This window comes from Microcaecilia unicolor, chromosome 1 (genome assembly GCF_901765095.1).
Source record: "Microcaecilia unicolor chromosome 1, aMicUni1.1, whole genome shotgun sequence".
Classification (NCBI taxonomy): Eukaryota; Metazoa; Chordata; class Amphibia; order Gymnophiona; family Siphonopidae; genus Microcaecilia; species Microcaecilia unicolor.
Window position 1 is genome coordinate 680476045 of NC_044031.1, and position 27487 is coordinate 680503531.

At 45.0% G+C, this 27487-nt stretch overlaps 1 protein-coding gene across 3 annotated transcripts in view; it reads left to right on the forward strand.

Annotated features, from left to right (window-relative positions):
* The window catches only part of GRAMD2A (GRAM domain containing 2A), a 141683-nt gene that overhangs the window by 103059 nt on the left and 11137 nt on the right, over positions 1-27487 (forward strand). For all 3 annotated transcript variants that reach the window (XM_030187812.1, XM_030187796.1, XM_030187804.1), the window contains 7 exons: positions 197-300; positions 3266-3364; positions 4563-4634; positions 8112-8174; positions 21917-22076; positions 22506-22602; positions 25214-25321. In XM_030187812.1, coding sequence (XP_030043672.1) covers positions 197-300; positions 3266-3364; positions 4563-4634; positions 8112-8174; positions 21917-22076; positions 22506-22602; positions 25214-25321 — 703 coding nt within the window. The remainder of the gene's footprint in view (positions 1-196; positions 301-3265; positions 3365-4562; positions 4635-8111; positions 8175-21916; positions 22077-22505; positions 22603-25213; positions 25322-27487) is intronic.

Consider the following 27487-nt stretch of genomic DNA (forward strand, 5'->3'; position numbering starts at 1 on the left):
ATGTAAATGTGTATCTGGCATTTACTCTAAATATTTATGTGCAAGTAAGTGCCTGCATTATAGAATTACTCCCTTACCTCTTTCCTCGACGTATTGTGTTTTTCCATGCCCATGTAGATTTGCTGTATGTTCTTAGCATGACATTTTCTTCCTTGGTATGTTAGGATGTGCTGTGATCTTCATTATTATTTTGCAGCGTATTCCTGTGCACTTCGGAAAGAAATCCTCATTCAAGGACGTCTCTACATTTCTCGCAATTGGCTTTGCTTCTATGCTAACCTCTTTGGAAAGGATATTAAGGTAACCCATTTGCTTCTGGTTTTCCAGCTTTATATCCGAAATATAGGGGGTAATTCTATAACTGGGCAGCACAAGTTAGGTGACTAGATACAACGAATGCAAATTCTATAACGGCATCTGGATGTCAAGATTCTGTTGTAGAATTATTAGCATAACTCAGCGTCTATGTGCCTACGTAGCACCTTAGCATTACACCTGTTAATGACCTGGCGTAAGTAGACGTGCCTCAATGTAGGCACACGCTGACTTGCTTAATTGGAGACTAGCTCCCAAATTTAAGGGCCCTTTTACAAAGCAGTAGTAAACCGAACTTGGGCTTACTGCACGTCAGTTTGGAGCTCCTCCAGCTCAGTGCAGGTGCCAGCAGTAGTTGCAGCCCCAGCGTGTGACATTTCCTATGCTGTGGAAAATAGGGCTTGATTTTTTTTGTCTTGCGGTAATCAAGCAGCACTGCGCGCTACTTGGTTACTGCCGGGTTAGTGTGGGAGCCCTTACCGCAACCTCGGTGGGTGGCGGTAAGTGCTCCCCCCCCTGCATGGCGCAGTCTTACTGCATGGCCATGTATTTTTGCAGCCTTTTTACCCACTGCAGTAAAAAGGGCCTCAGCATGGCTGCCACAACCACTACTGCAGGGCCATCTTTACCACAGCTTGGCAAAAGGGCCCCTCACTGATGATAATATATCAGTGCAATTTTAAAAAGTCAAACTAAGATCAGAGAGGTTCACTTCAGGTTCCATTACTACAACCATTTAATCTTGCCAAGATTCACACTCGGGCGATTATGTTGCAGGCTCATATAGAGGAGTAAACTGCCTGGAAATCTGGGAGCGGAATTTTTTCCAGAAAGAGACAATAATAGTCTCTAGCCTTTTTTTTTTTTTTTGGTGGGGGGGGGGGGGGGCTTTGTGATCTCAACTTGAACAATTCTATCATTTGCTTCTAAATGGGTTTCAGCACCTTGGTCAGTGCTGAGCATGCATAGTTTAGGACCAGCCAGAAAGTTTTCATTGTCATTTCCCATGTTGTTTTTGGGAATGTTTGCTTTAGTCATTTCATTTTCATATGGTTGTGTTGTCCTCAGGAGAGCAAAGCCATTGAGTGCGCACTCTTGAAAGAGGGTGCACTATGTGCAAAGAGTGCACACTATCCCCTGGATTCTATGTAGCGCGACTGAAGTTACATGCCCAAATCCAGTCATACTCTGAATTTGCTTGTGCAACTTAATTAGTTAACAAGCCAATCAGCGCTGATAATTTCCAATTAACAAGCAATTATTGACACTAATTGGCAGTAATTAGAATTTATGCGCACAACTGTCTGAGTATATTCTATAAAGTGATGCGCGTAAACTCTAATGCGCACAGTTGAAAAGGGGGCATGGCCTTGGGCGTGGAATAGGCAGGCTGTGGGCATTTCTAAAATCTATGCGCATTGTTATAGAATATACCTGGTCCGTGCCTAATTTAGTCACAGGTATTAACACCAAGTTTTACTTTCATTGTACTGAAATTTAGGCATATTCTATAAAGTTCGCCTAAATCTAGGCATACTTTATAGAGTATGCCTAGGTGCATTTTTTTTTCCACACAGATTTTTTTTTAGAGGTGGAACAGATATCAGGAGTTAGATAGAAAATGAGGTTGATTAACTTTTAAGTTTAGATTTTTCATTTTGATAAACTGCTTAAGAAATCATCTGTAGACATACCACATTAATGAGCTGTCTATATTTAACACAGCAGAGCTAAAAGCCATTATTTTGGAAGCCCTGTTCACGATTTATTCATGTATATCACATTGGAAATGTAAAACCTAATTTTAGAAAGGAAATGTAAGTGTATGTTCCATATATATATGCTCATATCAGCCCTCTCCTGAAGTCGCTTCACTGGCTCCCTGTCCGTTTCCGAATACAGTTCAAACTCCTCTTATTGACCTATAAGTGCATTCACTCTGCAGCCCCCTCAGTATCTCTCCACCCTCATCTGTCCCTAAACTCCTCCCCGGGAACTCCGTTCACTAGGTGAATCTCTCCTGGCTGGACCCTTCTCCTCCACCGCTAACTCCAGACTCCGTTCCTTTATCTTGCTGCACCATATGCCTGGAAAAGACTTCCTGAGCCGCTACGTCGAGCTCCATCTCTGGCCGCCTTCAAGTCCGGGTTAAAAGCCCACCTGTTTAATGCTGCTTTTAACTCCTAACTTTTTCACTTGTTCGTAACCCTTATCTTACCTTCCTCACTTCAATAGTCCCTTATCCCTTTGTGTCCTGTCTGTTTGTCCTGTCTGTCTGTCCAAATTAGATTGTAAGCTCTCTTTGTCTCTTCATGTTCAATTGTAAAGCGCTGAGTACGTCTGGTGGTGCTATAGAAATGATAAGTAGTAGTAGTAGTAATATCCACATCAGAATTTACAGTTGCACTCTTGCACGTGTAGGTTTTATAAAATGTGCTTGCTTGGGCCAGCCAATAACTAGAGGGATTTAGGGAATGCTAACCATTACTTCCTGGTGCTTATTTCCCCCTCCAATGTGAAAATATATAAGGACAGAGGCCTCTGTTATTAATTAGTGACACATATACATATAGTTGTGCAAAATGGTAAGATTACAGATGTAAAGGGAAGGGTAGCCTATTGGTTAAAGTAGTGGGTTAAGAACCAGGGCAGCCTGATTCCAATCCCCCTGTGGCTACTTGTGATGGGCAAGTCATTTAACCCTCCGTTGCCTCAGATACAAACCTCTGGGAACAGAAAAATATCTGTATTGTACCTGAATGTAACAATTAAAGGAAAAAGTACCAACACATAAACTGCTGTGTTTTCTACATCAACAAATCCTTTTTCTACAATAATGTCTGAACTGTATACATCCTAACCTCAGTTTCTACCGTCTGTCTAAAATAGGGCCACACATAAGTATAGATAGTGTACATAGTAATGTGGTACTGTTATTTTTAAATTTTAGGTTGTGATCCCAGTAGTCTCTGTTCAGCTGGTGAAAAAGCATAAAACAGCTGGTCTTCTTCCGAACGGGCTTGCAATCAGCACCACAGCTGGCCGTAAGGTATGGAGGAGCCTCTGCTGTCATCCGTGTTCTTCTGCCACCTCTCTATGGCTTTTCCTCTTTTCTGAAATCATCACTGTTTGCAAGGAAAGAAAGAAAATATATTTGTATGATCTGTGTTTGATCACACAAATGTCTTTTTTGAATCTTTACAACTCTTCACCTTTATATCAACCGGGGGGGGGGGGGTTATAGAGGGGCAAAATAGGTCCTCATCTCCAGTACCTGTGGGTTCCTGATCCCCTGTTGAGAGCCAGATGTTAGCTGCTTTTTCTTTATAAGTTTAATCATTTGTTTTCCTGTTATATTAGTTCTTGGATCACCCACCATATTGAGGACTGGAGTATAGTTACTGTTTGCATAAGGGATCATATGATTCTCTTTTCTTTTCTTTGTTAACTTATGTACTGTGCTGTACAAATGAATACTTGGCTTGTTATAATATTATAAATTTCAATAAAAATTTAAAAAAAGGAAAGATATCATTCTGCTGTATGAAATATTAACTTAGTCCAGTTCACTAAAGAATTAAGATATGACTGTTCTAGTCAGAAAAATATAGTTCTTCAAAGCATTCAGATTTTGGAAGCTGTATTGAGCGTTAATCCACTGTAGGGGTTTTCTACTGCTGGTATGGAGGAGAGGTGGCAGTGCAGCATGTTAGGTGGAACCCAAGCCACAGACCTATAAAGATTTACTACCCAGATCCAGTGTTCCCTGGCCCCCTCTAATTCTAGCATGCAACTTCTAGAATGAGGTCAGTTGCACGTGTAACTTAATAATTATATGATAATTGGCCTTAGCAACCAGTTATTGGCTGTAATTGGTGCTAATTGGCAATTGTGTAACAGCCCTTAATATTTTATAAATTGTGCTGTGAAATTCCAGAGTTCGCAACTTTCCCTCTTTCTCTGAATCAGTAAGGCTCTCTTCTTCTCCTCCTCCTCCTTTTTCTATTTGCATATGATTCATCTCTGATGACAAGGCTCTCTCTCCTGCACTGCCCTGCATTTTGGCAGCGACCCCCCCCCCCCCCCCCCCCATCCCTTGCTTATTAGAAAGTGTGGGAGCTGCATCTCTGACCCATCCAGCAGTACTACACTGATCTACCACTGAGAAGGCTTTGCTAAGTGAAAGAATCCAGATGAGTGCTTTGTGACTTAATTTTCCTTCTATTTTCATTTCTTTTGTAAATTAGTACATCTTTGTGTCCTTAATGTCCAGAGACAGCGTGTATGAAATGTTGAAGACAGTGTGTTCACATCTTCAGGTATATATTTCTATTGCCTTCAAAATGCATTCTAAAAATGTCTTATTCTGAACCGGGCCAGTGCCTCAGTGACAAGTGTTGTGCACCACCATGCAGTAGAGCTTGGAGGGGGGCTGAGGATGCTGCAAGGGCAGTGTCTGCCATCACTTTATAGTGTCATCCACTGGCTAGACCAGGGGTGGGCAACTACGGTCCTTGTGGGCCACAACCCAGTCAGGGTTTCAAGATTTCCACAATGAATATGCAAGAGATCTGTTTGATTTGCATGTACTGCTTCCATTGTATTCAATCTTGTGCATATTCATCGTGGAAACCTTGAAAACCCAACTGGGTTATGGCCCTCAAGGACTGTAGTTGTCCACCCATAGGTTATACATAAGGGGGCAAGTCTATAAACTGGCACCGATGTAGATGCACCTAAGCAGTTAGAGAATACTAGTGCAAAGCTGTGTTGGTGTGTTGAAATTTAGGTGTGCTCACTTATGACGGGTCAATGGCTGGTGTGAGTTGGTGCACCCTAAGTGCACCATGCAACGCACTAAACCAGTGGTTCCAAACCTGGTCCTGGAGGCACCACAGCCAGTCAGGTTTTCAGGATACCCACACTGAATATTCATGAGAGAGATTTGCATGCATTGTCTCCATTGCAATCAGATCTTTCTCATGAATATTCATGGTAGGTATCCTGAAAACTTAATCGACTGGGGTGCATCCTGGAACAGGTTTGGGAACCACTGCACTAAACTGATTAATATTCTGTAAGTTGCGCTTATCTCTTGACAACATGCCCATGGCCCACCCATATTCTGCCCATACGTACACCCCCTCACAATTACAAACTAACACCTGGATTCTATAAATGATGCCCAGATTTGGGTGCCCACATTTGGACACGATCCGAGATGCATGTGTAACTAATTGGTTGACAAGCTGTTGATGAGCAATAACTGGCCTCTAAAAACTAATTGACTTAATTTGCACCGATTAGGATTTGCACGTGCATCTGTGTGTGCTATTCTGTAATGCTTGGCACCCGAATGCAATAGCATACAACTCAAAAGGGGGCATGGCCATGGGAGGGGCATGGGTGTGTCAGGGACAGTGCTCGTTGTTACAGAATAATGGATCTCCATGCCTAACAGTTACACCAGGATTCAGCAGGTGTAAGTCTGGCACCCAAATTATGGTATGGGAATCGGCGTTAAGTGTGATTCTCTAAAGGGCACGCACTCTTTGTAGAACCATGCTTAGTGCTGATTTTTTTTCCAGTGTGCTTTATAGAATCTGGCCCTAAGTGACTTTGGTGCGCACTTTATAGAAAAGCCTTGCATCTTGGCACCTCCGATGCACGTAGTGCTAGCCTTCTAAGTTATGCATGTAGTTGGTGTCTAATATTAGGGGTTGAGTTATAGAAGAAGGGAGGGTGATGCACATTTGTTGGATTCTAGAGTAAGCTGTAGTCTGTTGGCCCTGTCCAGAAATATCACTACAAGGGCTGGGCTAGGAGATAATAAAACACATGCACCCTCGCTGCTACTCCCCCTTCAGTTAATTGTAAATGTAGACTCGTGGTGCTATTCATAATAAAGGTAGGTTTCAATGTACTTTAGAAGTCCAAAGGAGAAAAGGGAAATTGACATGTCTGGCCTGGGGAACCATAATGAATTTTACTGAGGCAGTGCTAAGAAAGCATGTGCTCTGAAACCCAGAGCACGCTCCAGTCAGTATTCAATGGAGCAGTAAGTTTTATGAGGGTTTTTTTTTTAATGCTGGCTGCAGCATTTAAAAAATATATGTATATTTGATGCCACTATATGGCTAGATAATGCAGTCACCACAGCCAGTGATATTCAACTGCTGCACAGAGCTATGCAGTTTAATTTAGGATGACCTAAATTAAGCCACTTAACTATATAAATATCAATATTATCTATATATATGGGCATTCTGCCTTCACTCTGCCCTAATTCCACCCTGGTACTATCTGGTTAATACTGCTGAAAATCCACAGGTAATGCTCTGCTACAATGTATAATTCTCTTAAGGGGGCCATTCTATGAGTGGGAGCCATCTTTTAGGTGTGCCAGTGCAGCCCTGGAAGCATCTATTCTATAATAGCATCTGAGTGCCAAGATTTCATCCTAGAACACAAGCTAAGGAACTCTTTTACCAAGCTGCAGCAAAAAGGGGCCTGCGCTGGTGTTGGCGCATGTTTTTCACACGCGCTGAGGCCCCCTTTTTACCGCAGTGAGTAAAAGGGAAGTCTCTCTTTCTTGCAGGAAATGGGTGTGCGACAAGTAAAGCACTTGCCACACGGCCATTTCGGGGAGGGGGGAGCCCTTACCACCAGCCATTGAGGTGGCGGTACAGGCTCCCATACCAGCCTGGTGGCAGACAGGCAGCATGTGGCACTGCCCAATTACTGAACCAGTACACTCCGGTGCTATAAAAATAAATATATTTTTGTAGCATTGGATATGACGGCATGCTAGGAGTGGGAAGTACTGCCGGGCTGCTGCATTGGGCTTACCGCAGCTTAGTAAAAGGGGCTCTAAGTTAGCATCAGCAGGTGTAACTTTACATCCCAGCCATATATCTGGCATAATTGTGGGTGTGTACATGCAGCAAGGGCACATGTTACTTACAGTATTCTGTTACCAGAGAACGTGGTAAAGGCGGTTAGCTTAGCGGAGTTTAAAAAAAAAGGTTTGGACGGCTTCCTAAAGGAAAAGTCCACAGACCGTTATTAAATGGGGAAAATCCACTATATCTGGGATAAGCAGTATAAAATGTTTTGTACTTTTTTGGGATCTTGCCAGGTATTTGTGATCTGGATTGGCCACTGTTGGAAACAGGATGCTGGACTTGATGAACCTTTGGTCTTTCCCAGTATGGCAATACTTATGTACTTATGTAATTTATGTGCATAACTGGAGACATGCACATGTCCCGCCCATGCTCTGTCTCTGCGTCTTGTCCCTTGCAGTTACAAGCTGTGCTACTTATAGAATTGTACATATAAGTGGTCTTTTTCTCTGCATTTACACATGCACATGTTGTGTAAAGGCAAGTGCCTATTAGTAGAAAGGTATGACATTGCCAAAGAACCATTGCTAATATTGGAGTAGAGGAATAGCCTAATGTTGAGTGCAGTAGGCTGAGAACCTATGGACCCGGGTTCAGTTCCCACTGTGGCTCCTTGTGATCCTGAGCAAGTCACCCAAATCTCCATTGCCCCAGGTACAAAAAACTTAGATTGTGAGTCCACTAGGAACTGAAAAGGTACCTCCATATAGTAAATGTAAACTGCTTTGTTGATACTACAGAAAAGCAGTAAATCAAATCAGGACCCTTGACCCAGTCATTCCAAAAAACCTGGTGCATGGTATGGGTAGCAACTGAAATGCTCTTTCCTGAAAACCTCGAGACTGATGCAAAGAACAAGTGAACACTGTAATTCCTCCTTTTTCTGTCCAGCCTTCAAGTAAGAAGAGTCTGAGTGTAAGAGAATATATAGAAGAAATGGATTCTGTACCACTGGTAAGACCAATATTCAATAAAATTCTCTGCTGCCTTTATTTCTGACATTTACCATTTTCAGACATTTCCACATTTTCAAGGTGCTTGGAATTTTATTCATTCATTCATTTGGAGATCTGTGGAAGGTAATTTTATAACCAGTCATCTCCAAGTAGGGCCTATTTCCAGCCCATTTTATAATACATAAGTGCCTATAGCGCTCATTTTCAAAGCAGATGGAAGTCTCAAAATGGCCAATAAAATGTCCATCTGCCCAAAACGTCCAAATCACAATTTTCAAAAGGCAGAATTTGGACGTCCTACACTGCAGTTTGTCCAAATAGCAAGGGGGTGTGTTTAGGGCAGGACTATGGAGGGCCCACATTTAGGTCATTCAACAGCAATTCCATATCATCAAGCAGATCAATCCATAGACTGGTGGGTTGTGTCCATCTACCAGCAGGTGGAGATAGAGAGCAATCTTTTGCCTCTCTATATGTGGTCATGTGCTACCAGGAAATCCTCAGTATTCTCTCTATCTAGCAGGTGTGTGATCACACGCAGCAGCTCTGGCTTGGTCACCACGCCTATTTACTTAGGCTTTGTTGAGTACCTGGGATTGAGGGCTCTTCGTGAGCAAGTGCAAACCTGGTGGTGCCAGGTCCCTCCTTTTCTCCCCCCTCCCGCTGGCTCCGTTAAAAAAAAAAAACATAACAATCTTGAAGCAGAAAATATTTTACTTGCAGCTGCTCACTGGGACACCAATTCGTTGCAGCTCGGAGCAAGAAGCAGGTAATTTTACCTTTCCTAGCGGGCAGGGGGTTCCCTGAAAGTTTCCCTCGTGGATCATGGCGTCGGATGGTAAGGGCGTGAAAAAGCGCTCCCCAGACTGCGATCGCGCGGCTAGTGGGGAGGCGCAGGGATCGGAGGCAGAGAAGCCCTTTTTGGGCGCCCTTTTGGACTTTGCTGATTTAGCCGGTTTTTCCTCCGCTGGGGCATCGGCGGCCTTTCCCGTCTTAGGCGCCCATCCCCCGATGTCTGCCCTTCCGACGTCAGCCGCCCATGCAGCTCGGACGGCCTCTGGTATGGCCGCCTTTGAGTTGGGTGGCGGTAAGAAGATGGCGAAGTTTAAGCTCCATGCTTCCCGCGCGGCTCCGCGGAGTGACGCGCTGGATGCCATTTTGGATGCGCAGCACGCCTCTCCCCCGCTCTATGGAGTGGAGGTTGAGAGTCCTCTAGGGCTGTGGCCCAGGTTGCAGAGGTGCACAAACAGGGGGGTTTCTCTCCCGAGTTTATTTTGTTGCTGCATCAGGCCTTTCAACTGCAAAACGCTGCTCCTGCTTCCCTGTCAGATATGGGGGAAGAGGCTTCCCTGATCAAGCGCCCTCGGGTGGATCTTCAGGTCTTGGGGGACTCTGTCTCCTCTGATGTAGATGAGGGCAGCGTTTCTGAGTTCTCCCAAAGGTCCCTTGGGGATTCTTTGGAGGAGGCTGATCCTCGCCCTGATGGGGGAGATGAGCCCTCTGCAGTGCAGCTTTTTCGCTCAGAGGAATTGCCTAACCTGTTAGTTCAGGCTATGAGCATCTTGAGTATTTCCTGTCCGGAGGAAGGCCCTCCTTCAGCCTCGGCGGGTTCCGCTATTATGTTGGGAACCAAGCACCCTTCCAGGACCTTCCACATCCACGAAGCCATGAAAACTCTAATTTCGGCTCAATGGGATTCTCCTGAGGCGAGCCTCAAGGTAGCCAGGGCCATGACTCGTCTGTACCCTCTGTCAGAGGGTGAATAGGAGGCCTTGCGCTGGCCGGCAGTGGACTCTTTAATCACGGCTGTGACAAAAAAGACGGCTTTGTTGGTGAAATGTGGCTCTGCCCGTAAGGATTCTCAGGACAGAAAATTGGAAGCGGCCTTAAAGTTAGCCTTTGAAGCGGCCGCCTTGAGTTTGCAGGCCTCAGTTTGCGGCTCCTATGTGACCAGGGCATGCCTGATGGTGGTGCAGCGGGCCTCCCCCTCAGATCCTTCCTTGAGGGCGGATTGGCCGGTCCTGGAGTCGGACTTGGCTTACTTGGCAGACTTGCTGTATGATGTTTTGAGAGCCTCGGCTAAAGGTATGTCTCAGACAGTCTCTGCCCGTCGATGGCTATGGCTTAAGCATTGGTCAGCTGACCATGCCTCCAAATCCCGCTTAGCCAAGTTGCCTTTTAAGGGCAAGCTGCTCTTCGGGGATGAGCTGGACAAGATCGTGATGGATCTCGGCAGTTCTAAAGGCAAGAGGTTGCCGGAGGTCAAGGCAAGGGCCAGCAGTGCTCGCCCTGGTTCCTCTAAGGGCTGTTTTCAAGAAGCCTGTTGGTATCGCCCGGGCAAGTCGGGCTCTTCCTCCTCCTTCAAGCAGAGGTTCTCCCCGAAGCAGCATTCCTTTCGCAGAGACCGCCGCTCAGGAGGTTCTTCCTCCGGTCCTCCCCCAGGGTCTCCTACCCAATGACAGGGCCATGGTCCATGGCCCAGAGCAGATAGGATGAAGACTGTCCTCTTTTCTGGGCGAGTGGACCAGGGTAACTTCAGACGCTTGGGTTCTAGAAGTCATCAGAGACGGCTACAAGTTGGAGTTCTGCCGGCCCCTGAGAGATGGGTTCGTGAACTCTCCCTGCAAGTTTCCCCTCAAAGTGGCAGCAGTTCAGCAGACTCTGGACAACTTGCTCCGCCTTGGGGCAGTGGTCCCAGTGCCCGTAGAGCAGCGTGGCACAGGACGTTACTCCATTTACTTTGTGGTGCCAAAGAAAGGAGGCTCTTCTCGGCCTATTCTCGACCTCAAGGGAGTCAATTGGGCCTTGCGAATACACGGCATTTCCGTACGGAGACTTTCCGCTCCGTGATTGCTGCGGTACAAGAAGGAGAATTCCTGGCATACTTGGACATCAAGGAAGCTTATCTGCACGTTCCCATCTGGCCGCCTCATCAGCGCTTCCTGCGCTTTGCAGTGCTGGGCCGGCACTTCCAGTTCAGAGCCCTCCCATTCGGGTTGGCTACGGCTCCGCGGACCTTCTCCAAAGTGATGGTGGTCATTGCGGCTTATCTCCGCAAGGAAGGAGTGCAAGTCCATCCCTACCTGGACGACTGGCTGATTCGAGCTCCCTCCTTTGCGGAGTGTGGGAGAGCGACGGACAGGGTCATTGCTCTTCTGAGTTCCCTGGGGTGGATCATCAACCAGGAGAAAAGTCAGCTGCGCCCTACTCAGTCCCTGGAGTATCTGGGTATTCGATTCGACACCCAAGTGGGCAGAGTGTTCCTGCCGGACAACCGGAGCCTCAAGCTTCAGGCCCAGGTGGGCTGGTTCCTAGCCTCCTCAGCTCCTCGGGCTTGGGATTATGTGCAACTGTTGGGCTCCATGACGGCCACGATGGAGGTAGTGCCCTGGGCCAGGGCCCATATGAGGCCACTACAGCACTCTCTTCTGTGGCGCTGGTTTCTTGTTTCGGAGGATTACGCAGTTCGCCTTCCCCTGGACCCGGCGGTGAGAAGTTGGTGGCTGATGTCAGACAAGTTGTCAGCCAGTATGCCTCTCACATCCCCGGAGTGGATTGTCATTACGACGGACGCCTACTTGACGGGCTGGGGAGCCCACTGCCTAGGAAGGACAGCGCAGGGGATATGGTCGCTGGCGGAGGCGAAGTGGCCCATCAACCTCTTGGAACTTTGGGCCAGTCAGTTGGCGCTTCAAGCGTTTCTTCAGGTACTGATACTGAGGCCAGTTCGAATCCTGTCAGACAATGCCACGGCCGTGGCCTATGTCAATCGTCAGGGAGGTACCAGGAGCGCCCCCCTATCCAGGGAGGCCATGAAGTTATGCCAGTGGGCAGAGGCAAATCTGGACCAGCTGTCAGCGGCTCACATTGCGGGAGTCCTGAATGTCGAGGCGGACTTTCTCAGTCGCCATACCTTGGATCCCGGAGAGTGGCAACTGTCTGCTCGGGTGTTCTTGGAGATCACGAAGCGCTGGGGCATGCCGACCTTCTGATGGCGACCTCGGCCAATTGCCAAGTGCCATGGTTCTTCAGTAGAGGACGGGACCCTTCGATCTCTGGGGGTCGATTCTCTTCTCCAGCAGTGGCCAGTACAGGAGCTTCTCTACGTGTTCCCGCCTTGGCCTATGCTGGGCAGAATTCTCGGCCGGGTGGCGAAACACCCAGGCCGGATGGTCCTGGTGGGTCCAGACTGGCTCTGACGCCCTTGGTATGTGGACCTGATCCGGCTTTCCGTAGACAGTCCTCTGCAGCTTCCAGCAGAGCGGGGCCTCTTACATCAGGGTCCCATGGTAATGGAGGATCCCTCCCCCTTTGGTCTTACGGCCTGGCTCTTGAGTGGAAGCGGCTGAAGAAGAAGGGCTTCTCGGACAAGGTCATCGCCACTGTGCTGAGAGCACGGAAGCGCTCTACTTCTACTATGTACGCCAGGGTATGGCGTACCTTTGTATCATGGTGCGAGGCAGGATCCCTGTCGCCCTTCACGGCGCCAATTGCTTCAGTGTTGGCGTTCCTGCAAGAAGGTCTGGAGAAAGGCCTGTCGCTCAGCTCTCTTAAGGTCCAGGTAGCAGCTCTAGCTTGCTTCAGGAGTCGCCTGAAGGGTGCTTCCCTGGCTTCTCAGCCAGATGTGGTGCGTTTTCTCAAAGGGGTTAATCACCTACGCCCTCCTCTGCACTCGATAGTACCCTTGTGGAATCTCAATCTGGTGCTGTAGGCCTTGCAGAAGCCGCCCTTTCAGCCATTATCGCGGCTGTCTCTGAAGGACCTGACGTTGAAAGCGGTCTTTTTGGTGGCAATCGCTTCAGCCAGGAGGGTTTCCGAGCTCCAGGCGCTCTCGCGTAGAGAGCCGTTCCAGCGGTTCACAGGGGCAGGAGTGTCTATTCGCCCAGTGCCTTCCTTCCTGCCCAAGATTGTTTCTCACTTCCATGTGAATCAGCAGCTTTGTTTACCCTCCTTCCGTAGGCAGGATTATCCAGAGGAGTATCGTGCTCTCAGATGCCTGGATGTTAGATGAGTTATCATCAGATACTTGGAGGTGACCAACGATTTCCGGAAGTTGGATCACCTGTTCGTGCTGTTCGCGGGCCCCCGTAGGGGTCTGCAGGCATCTAAACCTACCATGGCACGTTGGGTCAAGGAAACGATCGCGGCGGCTTATGTGGCCGCAGGGAAGGTGCCGCCTATCCAGCTGAAGGCTCATTCTACTAGAGCACAGGCGGCTTCGATGGCAGAGTCCAGGTCCGTTTCCTTGAAGGAGATTTGCAGATTGGCGACTTGGGCGTCGGCTCATACCTTCTGACTACATTATTGCTTGGACGTGGCAGCACGGGCCGAGGCCCAGTTTGGAGCTTCAGTGTTGCATTCTGGGATTTCCATGTCCCGCCCTGGGTGAGTACTGCTTGGGTACATCCCACCAGTCTATGGATTGATCTGCTTGATGATATGGAAGGTAAAATTATGTATCTTACCTGATAATTTTCTTTCCATTAATCATAGCAGATCAATCCATAGTCCCTCCCAGATATCTGTACTGTTTGTTCTAGTTCAGTTATATTTCAGGTTCAAGTTTAGACTTCAGTTCATGTTCAGGAGGACTTCGAGTTCAAGTTCTTCCACTTGGATTTCCCTGGAGTTGGGACGACTTTGTGTTACAGTGAGCTGCTGCTTCTTTCCCCCCGTTTTGACGGTGGTTGGATTCATAACTAAATTATGCCAGTGCTCCCTCCCGCTTCATGCGGTAGTAGGGTAGCTTTGTTTCCCTCTCGCTTTGGCGGTGAGGGGTTAAGCCAACTCCTCCCACGGTTGCGGTAGCAGGAACTGCCAGTTTCCCCCGCATCAGCGGGTGTGGGTGCCCCCCCCCCCCCCGCTTCGGCGGTGGTTGGGTGGCGGAGTGTCCCTTTGTGGGTATAATTCTCTATGTTTGGTGATTCCTGCAGATGAAGCTTTGATATCGACTATACTGAGGATTTCCTGGTAGCACATGACCACATATAGAGAGGCAAAAGATTGCTCTCTATCTCCAACTGCTGGTAGATGGACACAACCCACCAGTCTATGGATTGATCTGCTATGATTAATGGAAAGAAAATTATCAGGTATGATACATAATTTTACCTTATCGAACGAGAAGAAACGTCCAAGTCAAAAAGGAGGGTGGCCTAAGTTAGACCTGTTCCATTCACATGCAGGTATAAAAAGGTTCAGAAGAATCCGCAGCCAAGCGGAGAACTCGAACTCCCCACGGGAAAGCACAAGTGTAAGTGTAAGTGAGAGTGGGATGTTTGACCACGGAAATTCAAATCCTGGCGACAAGAATCTTAAAAAGCTTGTTTATTGATGAAAAGACTCAACACAACTGTTGTGTTTCATCTGTCAGGCCTGCATCAGGAGTCTATAAAAACATACATATGCAAATAAAGAAAAATTAAGTAAAAACATAAACCATATATGATAAAAAACCACAGTAAAACAATAACATATGATAAAAAACAAAATCAAAAGATAAAATATGGGAATAACATCATTTGGTAAACATCAAAAAATGTGTTCGCAATACAATGTGCAGGACGTCAGACTCACAGAAACAGAAGCCTGCGCGGCCGCGTTGCTGATCTGCAAGGGCAGGCTTCTACATGGAATGTTGCTAATGGAGGAGTAGCCTAGTGGTTAGTGCAGTGGACTTTGATTCAGGGGAACTGAGTTCAATTTCCACTGCAGCTCCTTGTGACTCTGGGCAAGTCACTTAACCCTCCATTGCCCCAGGTACAAATAAGTACCTGTATATAATATGTAAGCCGCATTGAACCTGCTATGAGTGGGAAAGCACGGGGTACAAATGTAAGAAAAATAAAATAAATTTCATAATAATTAGCCTCTCTTTCCAGTGGCCTCTGACCAGTCTGCTTTTGGCTGGATGTCAGATTTTGGTACCCAAAGGCAAGGTTAGAGCAGGGACTAAGGGGGACAGAATGGCACAAATTCCATAGAGACTGAGAGCTAGAAGAGGAGCAAGGCCATAGTGCCCCCTTTGAAGCCGCACATGCACATGTCTCTAAAGAACACAGAAACAGGCTCATTTTTAGCCTGGATGTTTGACACCAGGGCTTTTTTGAGAGGGTACTTGGGGGTACTGAGTACCGGCACCTTTTTCCATTGTCTGCAAAAATTGACCTATGGACCCCAAGTTTTAATGAAAGAGCTCAGGCTCTACACACTAATTCTGCCTTGTCATAGATTCTGTGGCTGGTTGCAGGGGGCCTGGCCATTGTAGGGTGGGTCTGTCAGTGATCACCCCACTCCTGACGGGTGGCCTAGCATTTGAGTACTGGCAACCTTTTTGCTAGAAAAAAAACACACTGTTTGACACTTTCAAAATTTGGTTCCCTGGGCAGTTGCCTTTGTTGCCTCTAAATCTAGGCCTGCTCTCAACAGTGGCCTGTCTGTTTCTGATGACTAGGGGGAAACGTCTTCTAATGCTTAGGAGGTAATTTTAGAAGCCTATGCAGCAGGGGCGTATCTGTGTGGGGCCACAGGGGCCTGGGCCCCTGCAGATTTCGCCCTGGACCCCCCCTACCGCCGTTAACTCTCCCCCGCCTACCGCCGTCAACCCTTTCCCCACCTGCCGCCGTCACCTACCCCCGAGGTCCGCTTCCTCCTGCCGGTTTTTTAAAATATTATTTCAGCTGGCGGGGGACCCCAACCCCCGCCAGCCCAGCCGAGGTCTTCTTTAACTTCTTCATCCTCGTGCTGTGAAAACTGCATCCTTCCAGTTGGACGGAGTCTGACGTCGCAGCATGTTGACATCCTGCACGTACAACGTGCTGCGACGTCAGACTCCGTCCAACTGGAATAATATTTTAAAAAACCGGCAGGAGGAAGCGGACCTCGGGGGTAGGTGACGGCGGTAGGCGGGGAAAGGGTTGACGGCGGTAGGCGGGGGAGGGTTAATGACGGTAGGGGGGAGGGTTTAAAGGCGGTAGGGGGGGCGGCGGCCGGGGGGGGTTATAATGTGCCCCCTCACTCTAGCCCCTGCCCCCCCTACTGCCGAACCTCAGATACGCCCCTGCTATGCAGCACTCAGGGCTGCTAGAAGAGACTTAGGTGATCACATCAACACCATTTTCCCAGCACAATTCTGTGAAAAGGCAAATTGTCATTTACTTGAGTGAAGCAAACAAGTTATTTTAAAATTACCCTCCTTGTGGGTAGAAATACAGGCTGATGGATCTTTGAGTTTGTATGGTTGTCAAGACCTATTCCTGCTTTGACTGTAGCTGCTCTTTGCCACTCCCCCCCACCAAGAAGTTTCCAGCTCAGGCAACCCCCTAGGTATGCTTTGGTGGCAGTTCAGCATTAAGGGTCCTAGCACTATGAGTTTGGCCAAGTGAGGGAGGAGTTTATAGGAGGGAGGAAGGGGTTTTAGCAGACTGTATTTGGAATAAATTTTCATTTTTCTCAGTCATTGAAGTAACGGTATTGATTCGGAAATATGCCAAGGGTAATTATCTATTAGTTCCTTGCCCTAGTGCATTAAGAGTGGAAAATGAGCAAGCAGATCAGTATATTAAATATCATTGATTTGTTTTTATAATGTTTAGATTCTATAATTTAATATGTTTGTTTATTATAGCCCCTGATGCAGCCCTTTTGTGGGCGAAACACGGTCTGTGTCGGGCAACTGTCTTAGATACGGTATCTTCAATAAAATATTTTGGATAATATGCTGATCTGCTTGCTCATTTTCCACGTTGGATTTCGCAGATCGTTTGCCTTGCTGTTTTCTGGGACCTTAGTGCATTAAGAGAAATGCCAAGAATTCTGTACCACTGGGTTTCTAAACTTTTAAATTGTTCTCTGCAAGAAGGGCATGTTTCCTCTGAACTAGGACAAATAGTGCTGGTTCCTTTAGTGAAGGGGGGGGGGGGGGGTCAAAGCAGATGTACTATATTCCAGTTATCGCTGAGTAGTAATTACTCTTATTATTACTAAAACTTGGAAGCAGCTGCCGCTATCCAGCTGCAATATCACATTTCTGATCTGGATATGACTCAATTGGACTTCCGTAGTCTACATAGTATGAAAACAGTAATGGCTGCAGCGGTGACTGAAATGAACACAATCACACTGGTGGACAACAGGCTTTCATAATACGGTTAGACTTATGTAAAACATTTGATTTAGTGCATCATGATTTATTATGCTTTTGATTAAGTACTACAGGGGTGACTGGTAGAGTGCTGAGTTGGTTTGTCATATTCAAAAAAAAAAAAAAAATCATTGGAGGTCACTTGGCAAGAGCAACTTTTGGCTTCATGGCTAATGGAACAAGGGGTACTTCAGGGATCTCCCCTATAACCAATATTGTTTAATTTCTTTAGGGAATGTTTTAATATCTTTGAGAGTACCATATTTGTCATATACCAATGGCATTATATTTCTCGTGGTATCCAGAATATCAGAGACCTAGGATTACATGAGCACATCTTTCGACCATATACCACATTGGATGCAATGGAGTGGCTTGAAAATTAACCCAAAAAGACTAAAATCCTGGGGATGAGAGAATGAAATTACATTACAATTAGCACTTATAGGTTGCACATACCCAAAATTTAGTTCAGTGTGGCTTACAATCAAAGAGTAGGGCAAATCCTAGAGCATACATAGGGGCCCTTTAACAAGGCACGTAAAGGCCTGTGCGCATCCAAAGTGCACCAAATCAGCATTACCGCCCAGCTACCACATGCCCTGGGTGGTAATTCTGAATTTGGCATGCCCTGAAAACATGCAGTAGAAAATATTTTCTACCGCATGGTGGTTACCCAGCAATAAATGACAGTGGACATGCACTGCATGCCTACCACCCAGGTAGGTGAGACCTTACTGCTAAGTCAGTGGGCGGCGGTAAGGTCTCAGGCCGATAATGGATGTGCGCAGGTTTTTATTTTCTGGCACCTTACAAAAGGCCATTTTTCTAGGATGCGGCAAGAACTGGCCCGGCGCACACCCAAACGACGCACTTGCACTGCTGCAGGCCACTTTTTCCGCAGCTTAGTAAAATGGCCCCTATAGTTATTAAAATCATAAAATTATCATAAATTCAGCATAGTACAAACTTCTGGAATAACCAAGTTTTTAACAGCTTTTGAAAGATCATATAGTTAGACTCATTTCATATATTTATGGAAAGTTAAAGAAAATTTTAAAGAAAATTCTGTTTTGTAGAGAAAGGGTGAAGATAACTGAAGAGTCAAATAATATCTAGAACTACTAACACAATTCTTGCTAAGTATAGAGATTAAATGTAAAATGTACTGCGGTGCTAGGCCATATAGGATTAAAAAGACTAAACAACATAACTTAAAACTTGAGTGTGCCTCCATCGGAAGCCAGTGGAGTTTACAAAGCAATGGCTTGGTGTGTGCAAATTTGGAAGTTTTACATATTAGTCGGGCTGCTGTGTTCTATAATGTCTGTAATAGACATCGGACAGATACATGGCATCCATCATATAGAATGCTACAATAGTTCAAATGTGCCATTATTTATTAATGTCTTCAAGTTGAAATACTCTAGGTTCAAAATAAGCCCTAATGGGGGAGATTCTATATATGGTGCATAAAAAATCCGCATGGAAAACATTTCTCACTAAGCAAATTTTAAAAATGGTGCTTAGATTTAGGCATGGTATATAGAATACGCTTAGTTGATATCCCAGTGCCTAAAACTACAAACCTCCATTTACACCAACAAAAACGTGGCATAAATCCCGGCGCACAGATTTATACACACTGGGCCATACGCCCATTATTAGTATTAGGATTTATTTACAGCCTTTTTGAAGGAATTCACTCAAGGCGGTGTACAATAAGAATAGATCAAACATGAGGAATAGGCAGTTACATAGTTCCATGCCCATAACTACGTCCCTTTTTGCCTGCGTATGTTAGAAGTTAGGCACACTACATTACAGAATACGCTTAGCAAGTTATGTGCATAAGTTATAATTACTGCCAATTAGTGCTCATTATTGCTTATTAAGTGCTGTTAACAACACTGATTGGTTTGTTAAGCCAATGAAATTACACATGTTGTTATAGAATACGCCTGGATTTCAGCGCAAATCTCTAGGCGCACTATATAGAATTTGGGAGAATACATCTTAACTTTCACAACAATTTAAACACCTTTGTTGTTAACGACTGTACATGGGATTCAAAATTTAAAAAGCTATCTAATGTTACACCCAAGATGTTCAATTCTGATTCCAGCTTGTATCTACATCATCTCTATAAATAAATCCCACCTTGAACGTTTTGAAGCTCACTCCATCTGTGGCAGTGAAGCCCTGAACTGCTGTAGACCTCCTGGTAGGGTAGGCTATTCGGACTACTCACCCCCGCACTCAGCCACACCCCATCTGCGCCCTAGGCCACGCCCCATCTGGACATAAAAAACAACCTCAACGTTCGGAAACACACTCTGAGGCTTCAAAAGTTCGTTTGTTCGAAGCTGTGTAGCCACTTTTAAGCACAGTACATCTCTGCCCCGCCCTGACCTGGAGGAGCGTCACAGCTGCACCACACTGACCTATCACAGGTAGCAGAGGCAAAGCCCATAGGGAAAAAGGGGAAGCCGAGGACAGAATGGGACACGGACTCTACAAGAGCGAAGCTCCACAGGAATGGCTGACCAGGGAAAAACAAGCTGAAGGAAAAGGCTGCTTAGCAGAGGCAGGGCTTACGGAAGGCAATATCAAGCTCTGCACATAAAGGGTAAACACTGAAGAAAGAGAAACTTAAACATACAGGACTGATTACAACAGACAGAGAGGCTGCCTAAGAGCAGCAGCACTTACAGAGGGCAAATACCAAGCTCTGCACAAAAGGGTTAATACTGAGGAAAGGGGAACTAAACAAACAGACAGGAATGAGCTTACCACAGACAACACAACACCAGCCAAGCAGAGAACGGACACAGGTGCAGTGTAGTGAAGCAATCAAGCACACGCTGGGAACAACCAGCGCACACAGAAACTACAAGCAACGAGAAGAGTAAGCAAACTCCAACAAATACACAGTGTGCTACTAGCACAGACAGAGAGGGAAACAGGCTCAGATGACAGGAATCAACGCTAAAGCAAAGGCTGTAGGGAGAGGTAAATTTAAATATATCTGGCTTCTGACGTCTGCTGCTTCAGGCGTCAGCTGAATCCCTGACAGGCCAATCAGAAGCGAGTCCCAGTCATTCCTCTACCTGTCTTAGCAGAATCATAACAGTGAAGAGGTGTGTTTATGGATTCCAGATTCACTGTGAAGTATCAAGTAGCTGAAATGATGAGGAATTTTTTTTTTTTTTTTACAATTTTAAGATTAATCCACCAAATAAGGGTATACCTCGAGGTGGGCCAAAAAATAGAAAAGGACATTTTTACAGCTGTAGTAGAAATAGTGCACAGGAAAAACCTGTGCAAGTGTGCACTAAGGCCAGTTTTTACCACAGCTTAGTAAAAAGACCCCTAAGTTAGTTTTGTCTGACCATTTGTTCTATTACTTTCCAATATATACTGATGCATTTTATTATTTTATAAAAATGTCTTGTATTCTTTTATGTACTTCTGGATGTATTTTATTATATAAGGATGTTTTAGAACCAGTTTTTTTTCTCCAAACAATTTGGATTTTTTTTACACTGGTTCGGTTTATTTTCCCCCAGTAGGAACCAATGATAAAAAGGACTCCTATATGTGATAGAGGGTGATATAAGCTTCGTGATTTCCCCTTTCAGGAGATTTGAGGTTCCAGTTATTCAAATATTTATATTATATAAGAACACGAATAGTGTGGCTGTATTGGAATTTTGAACAAACTTTCAAATGTAAGTATAGTGTATTATATAGGCACCATTTTCTTGACATATGTCAGTACTATTTTTCATCTATTAAGGGTAAATGGAGACTTCCCTTATCTTACATAAAAATCCTCAACAATTCATCCATACTTTCTCATAACAAAATATCTCCAATCTGAGAATCTGGTCATGGTTTATATTTGTTTATTTAAAATTTGATATAGTACATTTCAAATAAAATCAAAGTGGTTTACAATTAAAAAAACTGAAAAAAAAAAGAGTGGAAAAGAAATACAATTGTTGACAGGACAGATAAAACCAAAGAAAGAATTAAAGAGGAATTAAAACTCCAGTTTAAAAAAAATCCAAGTGGGCTAGAGAAGAAACCAAAGAAGTGAAAGTTAAATGTAACTGAATTACACATTCTTCTCTGCTGATTTGGATCATATGCTCTCTATCTTCTGCATAGCTTGTACAGCTGAAGGATTTCTGGGCAGTGAGGCACTCCAAAAAGGCTGGTTGAAAATGACTGGATGGTGTCAGTTTAAAATATAAGAATCTGTGTCATGGAAATGTAGTTTCATACGGTGTGCAGTTATTTTCAATTAAGCGGGGCTGGGAACAAGGGGAAGAAGGGAGCACTGTTTGTGCGCAGGGATTTTTCCAGAAAAAAAGGAAGGGTAAAGTTTAATTCATATTAATTATCATGTTGTGTATGAAGCATGCTGTAGAGACGACAACTAATACTAAAACATTTTTCAAGTGCATCTAATACAGAAAACCCATGAGGGAGTTGGTTGAACCTCTGGACTGCCAAGGGGTAAAAAGAGTGCTCTGGGGAAATAGGTTTAGTTTTTCTGATATTATCTATCTTCTTTCCTGTGCTTTCTACAGACAGAGATTGCTCCAGAGGTGAAGTGGCGAAAGCAAGTCTTGGCATCTGTTGTTCCTCCTCTCCTGGATAGAGACTATGAGTGTAGAAGCCACAGAAATCCCAGCATTGGCCTGAGCACCAAAGAGAGCTCCTTCCAATCTGAGAAGTCCTCATTCTCTGGTAAAGAAAGGGGCTGCCAGTAGGACCCAGTGCCATGAAGAATACAGTGTCACCAAACATGAGATGGATTATGTTGCGTTGTGTTCCTAACCCTGCATGTATGAACATGAAATAATGTATAATCTGCATATGTGGAGGGTAATTTTATATCAGGGTGCCTGGTTTAAGAGGTCTAGTTGGTGCCAACTAGATGCTATTTTATAAAGACACATGGATGGTTAATATATTTTTAATACTTTAATAAGCAGCACAGATTGTGCCTACATTGTTGGCATGGACATTTACACCTGTTCTTGAACATATACACCTATGGGTGTCTCTAGCGTTTAGCTTGCACTAAAAATGCTAGCATGCCTATAGTGTTGCTTAGTAAACAGGGCCCATAATAATCTATAAAACATAACACTAGTAATGCTACTTTTGCCTTAGAGACTACAGCAACCACAGAAGAGGATCCAGAACCTAGCTTTATACCAGCAGAACTGAGACCATCAGAATACCTTCTTCTAAAACTCTTTGTAGTGCTGTAAGTAGACTTTTTTTGCTTCTGGATAGCAAAAGAGGAGTAGACAAGTTTCTGGAGGAAAAGTCCTTAAAAATTACTAGCTAAGTAGAATTTGGAATGATGACTCCATTCTTTCCCTTTTCTGTTGCTCCTTTGCTGCATTTTAGGTTGTACATGGGAAGTTCAATTCATTTTCACGTCAGTCATCCATTGGGTTCATTTTTGGATTCCAAATAATTTGTTTCATTAATTTCCATTAAAGTCAATGGGGCAAGCAATGTTACACTCTTAAGTTTTCCATCCATTTTCAATGAAACTTGCTTGAAACTTGCCAGCAGGCATCTATGAGAGAGCCAACAGCCCTAAAAGGCATCAATGGGAGGAAAGTCCCAAAGAGTGGTAAAGGCAGTGCAATTTTTCCTAGCAAAAAGGTGCCGGTACTCAAATGCAAGGCCACACCCTTCAGGGGCAGGGTGATCACTGAGGGATCCACCCCACAATAGCCAAGTCCCCTGCAACCAGTCACAGAATGTATGACAAGGTAGAGCCTGAGCTCTTTCATTTAAAACTTGGGGTCCATGGGTCAATTTTAGCAGACAATGGAAAAGGTGCCAGTACTCAGTACCCCCTCAAAAGAAGCCCTGGGTAAAGGGCACTGGCAGTGGCATGAAGGCTCCAAGTCATTTGAGAAGATGAAAGCAGCACAAGTATTGGAATGAATGTCCCTGTCCCAGTTCCTTGGATTCAAGCAACACTAACAATAGCAGGAAGCCTTTGTGGCACCAGGAGAAATTAACTCATGGCCATTACAGAAAAATATGCCAAGCCGGTCATTTTATTGCCATGCTAAAAGTGGCTGCAGCGCATAGAAAACCTACATGATTACACCAGTGCCGACTACTTTGTAGCACGGCTTGGTAAAAGTACCCCCAAATTTCTAAAATATGTTGTATAGTCAGGAAAATAATGTTTTAAAATTGTAAAGTAAAAATAAATTTAATTGAAGGATGTTATTTTATTTTACATGGGTAAAATAGGGAAAACCGTTGGCCATAGTTAGATATACACATTTGATTTGATTTAACTATCACAATTTTTAGCTCTGGCAGTTGAAGTTGATGCACTGAATCACTTCTCCTGCTGCCTGGCAAATCTGGTAATTGAAGAATAAAGTCAGGAGGCTACATGGCAGCACTGCTGGTGTTTGCTGTGCTCACCTCCTGTCAATCTCAGTAATGTCTTAAGGCTTTATCTGGGAAAGAAGAGGAGTTCTACCTGTCCCCCACCCCAGCCCAAATATAAATTTGCACCACTGAGGAACAGATAGTTTCCCCCCTGCTCAGTTTCCCCCTGCTCCTGAATGTAACTTGCCCTGAGTCACCAGTTAAGACATGAGCTAAAGCTGAATAAATCAATGTTAATGTGAGATTCTTATGAATCACTGGATTTGCATGCAGCCATTGCAGAATACCACATTCTATTCATCCTCTTTACACATGCAATCATTCAGATTAAGTTAAACACTTTGGGGGGGGGGGGGTTCTAATATTCAAAACATTTGTGTTGTCAGCATTGGGTGCTGGATGCATGCAGTGTAAGTGTCTTATTGTAAGTTTTCCAGGCCACTACTTGAATGAATTTGGCCCATATAATTCACTAGGTGGTGCCTAGTTTTAAGCATGAACAATGCATGTAAATTTTGGTATTTTAGTCATTTATGTAAGCAAGTGGCAACATATTTGCATAAATGATCTCCTATGAAAATATTGACTAGAGTAAAACTGCATGTTGGTTGCATGGTGGATACTTTCACAATGAATGTACATATAGGTGGAGTTTAGGCAGAGCATGGCTGGTGTAAGCAAGTATGCACCTGCATTCTAGAATACTCTAATTTATGCACATTCTTACAAAACAGAGGTGCATCTTAAGTGCTTTTGGTCACTTATGATAATATTATACATATATAAAAAAAAGTAGGCGTCTACTTTTCTTTATAAAATAGGCTTGAAACGGGTGTGTTTGCTGCTTTACACTAGGCATCCAGTTAAAAAAATTACTCTCTCAATAGCTAAAATGTATTCATTTAATTGGGGAGGGGCTAGAGACATTCCAAGGAAAAGGCCTAAATTTGCAGAGCAGAAATACATATAAATATATTTCATAAACAGAAATCCTAATGTAATTTATCTGTATAAGTTTAGGACCACATATTCATCAGTCCAACTTGTTATGGATAAATTGGCTAAAAGTACACTTAAAGATATTTCTATAACTTGCATAGAAATCTTTATACGGTGGCCATTCAGCTGAATATTGCCCCTGCTTTCAACCATGGCATGGAATCACAGGGATGCACAATGAGTTGCCCAACACTGTACAGTATTTATAGCACAGGAGAGCCTTGAATTCAGGCCTCATTAACTTTCCTGGGTCAAAGTTCAATGTTCTGTTCAATAGATCACTTCTACCTATGAAATCTTGGAAGGAAGTCACTAGAGAGGCCATTTTTAAGAGACTTGGGGAGCCTTGCCTAGATGGCAGGGTACTAAAGCAGGGATCAATCTCCTAGTGGTAGCAGCTTCTCCACTCCAAAGGTGGCTAATAGTAGATCCTCTTTCTTTGTTTACAGGGTTTGCATCTTGGTGCTGTCTTCATTTTATCTAGCATTTCGCATATTTCATCTCGAACAGCAGTTGATAATTCTGCAAAGAAACCATTTCACACGGGCCCAGAAGAGGTAGGTACATTTAACCCTGTGGTCAACTCAAAGGCACAAGATATGCTTCTATTGTGCTCTTTCTCATAGATACATAAAACACAGGTACACTTGCCACTGTGCCTCCTATCATGGGCATAAAAGCAGGATTTGTGCATTTTACTAAGTCCCTTCTCACACATATAAGAGCTTCTAAAAGCCCTAGTGGTCTCTTCAAAGCAGGAGTGATTCAGAGTCGCTCCTGCTCCCACCCATTGCATAATGAAAATAGCCACAACTTCCCACAGCAGCTTTGCAAGTCTGCCATGTGAGGTCATGGCCGCCATTTTGGGATTAGAACTGGCATAGGCAGGAGCAAATCCCCAGTCACTCCTGCTCATGCCATTTCCAGTCTCAAAATGGTGGCCGTCAGGAGTGCCTACCTATGAGAGGTGGGGGGAGAGCGGTTGGTGGTCAGTCAGATGGGGTTTTTATTCGGGAGGGGATGGCAGTGGAAGGTGGGGTAGTTTCATTCCAGCTTTGGTTCCAGCTGAAACTGAACAGTGAATTTTAGCCATAGATTCAGTTTAGGCCAGAACCAAAAACCCTGATTTCGGTCACCCTCTGTCATGGAACCCAGGATGGTGAGCCCTTGGGCTGCAGCCAGGCTGCAGCAGACAAGTCCTCTGGGGAGGCACAGAGCAGAGGCGAACCATGCACTGAATACAAACAGGATACCAGACATGGCAAATAGACAACACACTCAAGACAAGCAACAAGCACCACCAGAAAAGGGAGGTAGACCACTCAGGCGGGCCTCACGGCCGATCCAGAACCCACTCGTACAGAGTCCAAGCATACGGGCCTCACAGCCAAACTGGAACTGAATCATACCAGAAGGAAGGGAAAAGAAACAGAATGGAATCTCTTGAGCAAGTTCTACTCAAGCAGTGCACACACACTGCAGTAAATAGAGCCACAAACAAGGGGTCAAAAGACCCTACACACAGGCACAAAGAAACTGAAGGGGAAAAGAGAACCCCGCATAGACTCACATGGTAGAAACCACAAGTAAAAATATTTTAAAAAAAAACACAGGAAGGCATCACAGGACTGGGTTTAGAACCCTAGCTATAAATGAATAGTCCTAACCAAGTCAAACAGACATCACACAGAGAGATAGCACAGGGCTGGGCTACTATTCCCAGCTAAACAGAAGCACCACCCACTCAAACACAAACAGAACCAGAGAAGACACTCAGGGCTGTGCTAGATCCACAGCTATAAACGAATAATCCTAACCAAGTCAAACAGAAATCACAGAGAGGTAGCTCAAGGCTGAGCTAGTAGTCCCAGCTAAACGGAAGAGCTGTCCACTCGTGCCACACAGAGAGGCAGCTCAAGGCTGAGCTAGTAGTCACAGCAAACAGAAGAACCACCCACTCAGGGCCGTGCCAACACGGTAAGCGGGGTAAGCACCGCAGGGGGGCGCCGACCTCTGGAGGGCGCCACCGCTGTGCTTACCCTCGCCGCTTACCTCAGGTCTGCGCCGTCCTGGGGGGCTTTAAATCTTTTACCTCCGACGGTTGCAGCAGCTGAGCAGCGTCAGTGAAAGCGCTGCCAACGTCTCCAGCCTTCCCTTCACGCTCGTTGGTTCCCTCAGTGTCCCGCCCTCGCAAGGAAATGACATCAGAAAAAGGCGGGACACAGGGAACGAACGAGCGCAAATGGAAGGTTGGAGACATCGGCAGCGCTTTCACTGACGCTGCTCAGCTGCTGTGACCGTCGAAGGTAAAAGAAGGCGCGCAGCTGAGGTAAGACTGTTTGTAGTATGGCTGAATAGATAAACTGAAAGTAACCCAAAACCCTTCTCAGGCTATAATTAACAAGACTGTTTTATTATTTGGGCCATAAAATAACAATGGTGGCTGTCCAAACATGGTGGACCAGAAGGGAATTTGACAGTACCCTCCAAAACAGGGAAGACACAAAAAATTGTAAAAGACTTGAAAAAAATGTCTGAAAAGGAAAAACTGAAGTTACTGCAAAATGAATCTCTAGAACTGTTGGAGCTCATTCAAGATCTAAGAGTAAAGTTGACAGAACTTAAAGACCAGCTGGAGCCTTTGATACAGAAAGTGAAAGAAGGAGATATTCCTCCAGGAAAGGGAAGTAACTATCTTGAAATGAAATATCAACTTTATTTAA